An 8,654-nucleotide genomic window follows, 5' to 3' on the forward strand; every position below is an offset into this window, starting at 1 on the left:
ATCTGCTGGGACCACCGCTGTACATACGGTCTGTCATTGACTGAAATGGCTCATGACTGTTTTGAGCTTCTGAGTCTATGAACATAAAGTCATTCTCCAAATATTCAAGTACTCTTCAAGGTCTTCAATAAGGTTTTATAATTTTCTCTGTAAAGTCTTATACATCTTTTGTTAGGTTTATTCTTGGGCATTTGTTACTCTCTTTCTGTTGGTGACATATATAATCCATAGAATTTTGTCTTTTGATTTTGTATCCCAACCTGTTAAATTTTCTCACTAATTATAATTCATTTGCAGATGCTTTTTGATTTTTTAATGTATTTAATAATTTCATCTGTAGAGGACAGTTTTATCTTCTTTCCTTCTTTTTGTCGTTCGGTGCTGGTAAGACCACCATTACGGTGTTCTCCATGTCCCTTTGCAGTTAACCCCCTCCACCCCCGGGCAAACACTGGTCTGCTTTTTGTCACTATAGTTTTTTCTTTTCTGGAATGTCATGTAAATGAGATCATGTATAGTCTCTTGTGTTGTGCTTCGGCTCAGCAAGATGCATCCAGGTTACGTGGGGGTTTGCTTTGCTGTTTAGTGGTCTCCTTTAATGCATCTTCCTCGAAATTTATTAGATTCTTGAAACTCACTGTGCTTTCGCATATTGCCCCTGCTCTCTTCTGTCCCCTTCTTTGGGGGCCTCAGTTAGACACATATTCTACCTTCTCACTCTGCGTGTCCGACCTCTCAGATCCTCCGAGTCTTTGCCTCTGTGTGCAACATTCTGGATACTTTCTTCAGGTCTGTTTTCTATTTCATTAATTCTCTCTTCAGCTGCTTATAATAATCTCTTAAAACCATCTATTGTTTTATTACAGAATTTTCATACAAGAATTAAAAAATGCAAACAAGAATAGAATGGTATAATGAACCGCCATTTAATCAGCTTCACTAATTTATTAACATATGACTAATCTCATTTCATATACCCCATCCTGCTTCCTACAGATCCCCATAGCTGGATTACTTGGAAGCAAATCTGAGATGTATCATCTCATCTGTAAATATCTTAATATGTCTCTAAAAGATAAGACTTTTTTTTTTCTTTTTAGGAAGATTAGCCCTGAGCTAACTGCTGCCCATCCTCCTCTTTTTTCTGAGGAAGACTGGCCCTGAGCTAACATCCATGCCCATCTTCCTCTGCATTCTATGTGGGACGCCTACCACAGCATGGCTTGACAAGTGGTGCCATGTCCCCACCTGGGATCCGAACTGGTGAACCCCAGGCCGCCGAAGCGGAATGTGCGCACTTAACCACTGTGCCACCAGGCTGGCCCCAAAGATAAGACATTTGAAAAACATTAACAATTCCTTGATTCTAGTAATTGATCACATTTTCCCAATTATCTCATAAATGTTTTACAGTTGACTTGTTTGAATTAAGACCCAAACAAGGTTCTTCGCATTGGTGAATTTGTCTTGCAATTCTTTTAATGTATAGATTCCCCCCCACTTCTTTATTTCTGAAACCAGGTTATTTGTTCTGGAGAAGCCACATTCTGGATTTTCCTTATTGTATACTCCTAGTGTCATTTAACATGTTCCTCTGTCCCTTTAGTTGGTTGTATTTCCTAGAAAATTCTAATTATGTCTAGACATTCGATCAGATGCAGGAGGGTTTTTTTGACAATACGTCACAGTAATGGTGTGTCATCCCCACTGCATCACATTGGGAGGCACATGTCTGCTTGTCTCTCTCTGTGTTGTTAGCAGCTAATGATTAATACATACATATTTCATTAGAGGTTGCAAAATGGTGATATTCTGTTTCTGTCGTTTCTTCTGCATTTATTAACTGAAAATTATGAAGAACTTTTCTTCAAGTATTTGGTTTACTCTGAAGTATAGTTCACACAGGAAAAGCAGAATAAATGCTTGACTCTTTCCCTTTATTTGGTAGTGTTCAGAATAATGAATTGGTATTCTAGCAATCTCCAGAGACAGACGTGAGTTATTTTAAACCATCGTTATAAGCCCATGAGCTTCAGCATCTTTCTCTTTCGGTCCATTGCAGTTACTCTTTTGATGTCCACACTGTCCCATCTTTGGCCAGTGGGAGTCCCTTCACCTAGGCCGCTCATCCTACACAACCCCACTCATCGGATAGTTTCTTGCTTTCTGGCACTGCAAAACGTTCTCAAGTGTTTTGCCCTGTGGTGTATCTGGAGTCAGCCATTTCTCCAAGGAGTACTGGTTTCCTTGAGTGGGAAATGCTTTTCAGAGACTCTACTCTGGGCACTGGGAATGATCATTAACACAGAGCAGGTCACAGTTTCTAGGCCTTTTCACTGGAAAGAGGTAGGAAATGCTTTTGTTCTCCCAAAGAGAAAATATACCCTTAATTCATACTGATACTTCCAATTACAGATCAGGGTTTTTACTTAGATTATTTGATTGTATACTTGGTTTTTCCAAAATTCTTTGTGTCTTTTTTCTCCTATGCTAAAAATTTTGGTTTCTGTCAGCATTCACCTTATCTTTAATTTGCATTTCTCTCTCTCTCACTATGTATATATCCACATACCCCAGATTGAGAGGTCCTGGTTTCAGAGTGGTAGTCCAGTATGACTCTGACAGGATGAGTCCTGGGAGCAGTTTGAGATTGCTTTGCAGTTTGTTTTTTCTTTGGTTCTATTCCTACTAGAGAGGTACAGCCAAATTACTGTTGTTTTAAAGTCACTTGAGGGGCCGGCCCCGTGGCTGAGTGATTAAGTTCATATGCTCCACTGCGGCGGCCCAGGGTTTCGCCGGTTCTGATGCTGGGTGTGGACGTGGCACCGCTCGTCAGGCCATGTTGAGGTGGCGTCCCACATGCCACAACTAGAAGGACCTGCAACTGAGATATACAACTATTTACGGGGGAGATTTGGTGAGATAAAGCAGGAAAAAAAAAAGAAGAAGATTGGCAACAGTTGTTAGCTCAGGTGCCAATCTTTAAAAAAAAAAGGTCACTTGAAATGATTCTTCTGTTTGGTTAGTACACTCTTAGGTTCTTTTGTTTCATTTGGCTTATGATTTTAGGGACTGCTTTTGCTGTTACTTTGATGTAGTTTTGTTTCCTATATAGTTATGTGTCACATAACATTTTGGTCAGTGACAGAGCACACAGACGACAGAGGTCCCATAGGATCAGCACCGTACAACGTAGCTGTGTCGTAGGCTGTGCGTCTAGGTGTGTGTGAGGACACTCTACGGCTACAGTGTTCGCACAATGACATCGCCTAATGACGCGTTTCTCAGAACGGGTCCCCGTCGTTAAGTGACACGTGACTGTGTATAAAACAGTAACTTGGTTCCAAAGACAACCCCGCAAAGCCCAGTGCGCTCAGAGAAGTCTCCTCTCCCTCGTTACTCCCTCAGCAGTGGCCTTTCTCTCCCCCCAGAGGAAGCCATTTTTAATAGTTTATGACCTGTCTTTTCACTGTTTTCCCATATGTTTGTGTTCCTCCCCCCTTCTTGGAGGAAGGCACCGTGCTCTCCCTGCTCTCCTGCATCTTGCTGTCGGGTTTAACTTGAACGGGGTATCCCGAGGCGCCACAGCACACAAACCACCCGCACTCCCGCGCAGCTGCAGGGCCTCGCTGCTCTGTGGCTGTGCCCCCAGTGCTCTGTCGATGGGCACTGGTGGGTTCCAGCCTCTGCCCCCACACGTGGGAAGAGCTGCAGTGAATAGACCTCTGCATCTGTCTGACGTTTTTGCCGGTCCGCCTGTGTGAGGTTCCTCCGAGTGGAGTTGCTGGCTCTGAGAATGAGTGCGTCTGCTCAGTCCCCCATCGTGAGCTGGTTTGAAATTTCAGCTGTGGATCGTCTCTGTTGCTGTGTGTTGTGGCTTTAATAGAATCTGGCCAGTGAGCTGCTCTAATTGAAGTCCCTGTGTTTTCTTTCTCTTCTCCTTCAGAGGATAGGGAACAGAGCTGAGTTCTGTGAAAAGTGACCTCCCCCTGACCTGGCAGAGTTACTTGATTTCTCTCTCTGAAGCTCTCTGTGGGCAATAGAATCATAAAACCTCACTAGTTTTTTTTTGAAATTTCAGCAAATCCCTCTATGAATACTCTAAGAGCTTCATAGTGTCCGTTGTCCTGGGTGATGACGTGATTCCCAGGTGAGTCTGCTGGATACTGTGTCTGGGGTGGGGGACTGAAAAGACCGAGCACCAAGCCTCAGCCTGATCTTTTGTAAACAGGTTAAGTGTGACCAACCTGGAGGATTTGAAGAGGAGGCTCTTGCGTGTGATTGCTCACTGCAACAAGCCCAAGGTAACCGGCACGGCCGTGCAAGAGGATCCGAGGAGCTCGGGCCTCCCTGCGAGCCCGTCTGTGGCATTGAGAGAGGTTTCCAAACTCAGAGGCTCTCAGCCCAGAGCCTTGGACGCTGGTGCTGGCGGCTCTCTCCACGCTGTGTAGACCTCCGTCTGGCGGGCGTTGATGAGGCCCAAGGAGGCAGACGGTGAAGCAAGTCCGTGAGGGGGCCGCTTAGGAAATGCTGTGACGGAACCGTCGCCGTTCTAGTTGAGGGATTTGCTTTGTCATATTTCTTAGCCCTGTCTTGTGACCAACAGTATCCTAATGGCTTTGCTCCCAAAGCTTTGAAGATAAGGCTGCCAAACAGAGTTTAGGAGGTGTGCTAGTGTATCAAAATGTGGAGTGTTAGACACTTCTTAAAAACGGTGACAACTGTATATTTACCAGTAGAGAAAGGTATCTGTGAGGTATTGAAAAGCTTAAAAAAAAAACAAAAAAGAGCAGGCTAAAAAATGATTCTTAGAGGTATGATCTGAGGCAGGGGGAGGTGACAAGGAGTTTTGACCCAAAACACCAATACGCTAAAATACGGTTTTATTTAGATGATGGGATTAGAGATGATTTTCACTTTTTAACCTCTTTGTTTTCTGATATTTTGTTTTTGTTGCTAATCAGGAATTTATTTGTTTATTTATTTATTTTGCTGAGGAAGATTAGCCCTGAGCTAATACCTGTGCCAGTCTTCCTCCACTCTATATGTGGGATGCCGCCATGGCATGGTGACAAGTGATGCAGGTCTGCACCCGGGGTCCAAACCCAAAAGCCTGGGTTGCCAAAAGGGAACACACCAAACTTAACCACTTCGCCACAGAGCCACCCCCCAGGGAAAAAGTTAATTTTACGTAAACTGTCTAAACTACCCTGCCCCCGCCATTTTTTTTTTTTTTTTTGAGGAAGATTAGCCCTGAGCTAACTGCTGCCAATCCTCCTCTTTTTGCTGAGGAAGACTGGCCCTGAGCTAACATCCGTGCCCATCTTCCTCTACTTTGTATGTGGGACGCCTGCCACAGCATGGCTTGCCACATGGTGCCATGTCCGTACCCGGGATCCGAACCAGTGAACCCCAGGCCGCTGAAGCGGAACATGCAAACTTAACCGCTGTGCCGGCCCCCAAAATTTTTAGAAATTAGTAGCTAATGTCTCTAAGGGAAGAGTAAAACTGGTTTGCAGAATTGCCCGAGAAGAATTAATGGTAATTTTTTCCTCAAAATCTGCATGATTTGGTTCTTGGCTATTGCTGCCAGTGTGGTGGCTTCACTGCCCCAGAGACAGCTGAGTTTGGGCCCAGTGACCTCCACACCCCTAAGATCCACAACTTAAAAAACAGAACAGCTGGGCCTCTGTCGAGCTCAGGCTCACTGCCACCTAACAGTAGCTCATGGGCCCCAGGTCGCCGGTGACAGTGAAAGCCTGAGTCGCGAGCGTGCCGCCTTCTTGGGTCTCGCCCTCAGTACAAGATCTTGCTGCACGGATGCTGGTACGAGCTGTTTGGAGGGGATCCCGATAACCTGCCTACCGAGCTGGACGGCGGTGACCGGGGAGACCTGACGCAGCCTCTCCTGGCGGAGCAGAGTCTGCTGACGCACTGGTCCCCAGCATACAGCTGCTCCAGCGACTCCCCGCTGGAGTCCCCCACCAAGTACCCGCCTCTCTACCCACCTGGCAGGATCATCCACCTGGAAGAAGAGGGCACTTCAGGGAGGTGAGTGTGGCGGCGTGGCCCGGGGCCTGGCGCGGCTCAGTCCACTCGCCACCAGCAAGAGAAAATGCGTGTGGAGGTTAGACCCCAAGTGATGCCTCGCTAGCTCATCTTTTCTCTCTGTCAGGTTTTGCTGCTGTTCTGCTGCTCATTATCGAGCGAAGTGGTCCCATGAATCGGAATTCAGCAGAATCCTCATCGGCCCAAAGATGCTAACAGACCACATGCCGGACATCCTGATGCGAGCCTTGGACAGCGTGGTGTCCGACAGGGCCGCTTGCATTTCCTGTCCAGCCGGAGGCGGCGCTAATGTGGACGTGGTGTAGCCAGGGCTCTGGAAGCTGCTCCAGGACGCGGGACTGGTGCTGCTGTTCTGGAACTGACCGGGTATCAGTGACTCCCCAGATGCCGAGAGCCTGGATGTCCATCGGGAGGAAGCTGACGGGCACTGAATCTGCCGGTCTTCAAGTGAGCGTAATTTGAGAAATAATTGTGCTCATGGTATTAGCAGGATCACGAGTCAGGGGAGAGCACCGAGGTGATGGGACTCTGGAGACTGAGAATGAGCGTGTGAGGAAGCTTCAGGAAGCCCCTTTCCCGTGGGCCTGCCGATTCCTTGGGACCTGAGAACTCCAGGAAAGGGTGGGAATCCAACAGCCAGGCTTCAGGCCCTGCTGGATCCTCAGAGTCCCACCCCTCGGGCCACCTTTTCTCTGTCAGGGTCTTGTCACTGCTTAGCCGAGTCTGAACTTGGCACCCAGGGCTGTAGCTGCACAGACTCAGGACTCGGCTGGCAGGGTGCAGGCTGGGGGTGGGGTTCCTCCTGGGTGGCTCTACGGGTCAGCCCTGAGCCTGACTGGGAATCAAGGTGAAACCGAGTTGGGGATGAGTCGAGACCCCTGCTCCTGCCGAGTGTGGCCCTGCACTTCCCTGTTTACACTGCATCATCAGCACCGAGTCCACTACTGAACTCTCGTGTCGCCTTCGGGCTCTTGGAAGTCGGTCGGGATTCAGAGGGAGCTGGAAAATAAAGCACTTACGCCTGCCATTGTGTCCGTGCAGTGCTGTGCTCTTCTTACCGCATGTTTTCAAGGTCTGTTCTAAGTGGTTTTACGGCAATCGTGTTTTAAACCGTTTTTTTCTGTCTACTGTAAACAACAAAATGAAGTCTTCAGTTTTCTTGGAGCTCTGGCTAAAGACGGAAGATTGCACACGCATCTGACTTCACCCTACCCCCACCCCACCAAGGCCCCATAAAATGACAATAAAGGCATTTCCTTAAAAAGCATAACCCCACAAGGATAGGGAAAGAAGACACAAGAACCATCGATGGCTAGAGGGAGACAGAACCCTGAGTGAAGTGGAGGAAAGACAAGAACCAACCCGGTTTTCAACCCCGATGTCCCTGCCCCTCTGACACGGGAGGGAAGCAGACGATGGGACTGGCTCAGGTGAGGTGGTTTCCCGGAAAGCTGGAAGAAATCTGGCCGTTTGTTTGCCTCGGGCAGAGGGAGCACTAGACACCAGCACTGCTGAGGACACACAAATGCCATTCCTCAGCACCTTCAAGATTGTCCGGAGCAACCTGACCTCCAGGCACGTCCCTCAGGGTGTCTCACCTGTCAGCCACACCACCTTAGCTCTGAAAACGTGCAAGGGAGCATTTACAAGCTTCACTTGAAATGCCCTGGTATCGTCCAGTGCTGCAGGCTCCATCTGTAAACCCCAGGCCTGTCAGTTCCTAGTGGCAAAGGTAAGAGATCTCAGACGGACTGGAACAACACTGCCCCGGTGGGACCCACCTGCGTGCGGTTTCCAGTCTGCTTTGTAGGTTCTCAACCTTTAAGCACAAGCCAAGGACTGCCAGACATTTGAGGAACAAGGGACCAGAAGAAACATGTGGGCAAAGCTTCAAACTCCCCCAGCCACCACTTGGGGACAGAGAAAGTGCTGCAACCACCACAGCGATCCACGAGGCTGAGAAACTGTTAGAGAAGGAAGAACACCTGGGAATTAAGCGTGAAGACGAGCTCAGAAGCAGCAAGGCAGTGGATATGTGAGTAGTGGGAAACACGAGTTTCCAAGCGGAGAGGGCCCCCCAAGCACAGGGCACAAAGGATCAACAAACCCAGGACATGAGGACAAAGGGGAGAGCCCACAAGACTTGGAAGGAAAGCACAGCCCCGTGCAGTGGGCACGGCCTTCCGAAGGCTGAGGGGAAGTTGTTCCAGCCGAGAATTTTAGACCTAGCCAAAAAGTATCAGCGTAGAATGAAGTTATTTTCAAAGACACAAGGGCCGAAAACAGATTTCCCACACAGTCCTCAGGAAGCTCTTGGAGAACCTGTTCATCAAAATGAGGAGGTAAATTAAAAATCAGGAGTCGGGATGCAGATGAACACGCACGAGAAATGGTGGCGAGAAGACTGAGACCTCAGGAAGGCGAAAATGGATGAAACAGAATACCTCCAAACACCTTGAGAGATTCAGACGAGATGGAAGTTCACAGATTATTAAGTACACAGAAAACTAGGCAAATAAGGTATGAATTATCCCAAAAGAAACCAAAAGATTTGCAGGAGAGACTAGGTACTGCGCGGCTCGGCT

At 47.8% G+C, this 8,654-nt stretch overlaps 1 protein-coding gene across 1 annotated transcript in view; it reads left to right on the plus strand.

The window, feature by feature from the left end:
- The window catches only part of DAGLB (diacylglycerol lipase beta), a 30,935-nt gene extending 23,839 nt beyond the window's left edge, over positions 1-7,096 (plus strand). The window contains exons 12-15 of the mRNA XM_008527546.2: positions 4,082-4,150; positions 4,232-4,304; positions 5,801-6,051; positions 6,176-7,096. Coding sequence (XP_008525768.1) covers positions 4,082-4,150; positions 4,232-4,304; positions 5,801-6,051; positions 6,176-6,374 — 592 coding nt within the window. The 3' untranslated portion in view covers positions 6,375-7,096. The remainder of the gene's footprint in view (positions 1-4,081; positions 4,151-4,231; positions 4,305-5,800; positions 6,052-6,175) is intronic.
- Positions 7,097-8,654: the final 1,558 nt, after the last annotated feature.

The sequence above is a fragment of the Equus przewalskii genome, chromosome 12 (genome assembly GCF_037783145.1).
Source record: "Equus przewalskii isolate Varuska chromosome 12, EquPr2, whole genome shotgun sequence".
NCBI lineage: Eukaryota > Metazoa > Chordata > Mammalia > Perissodactyla > Equidae > Equus > Equus przewalskii.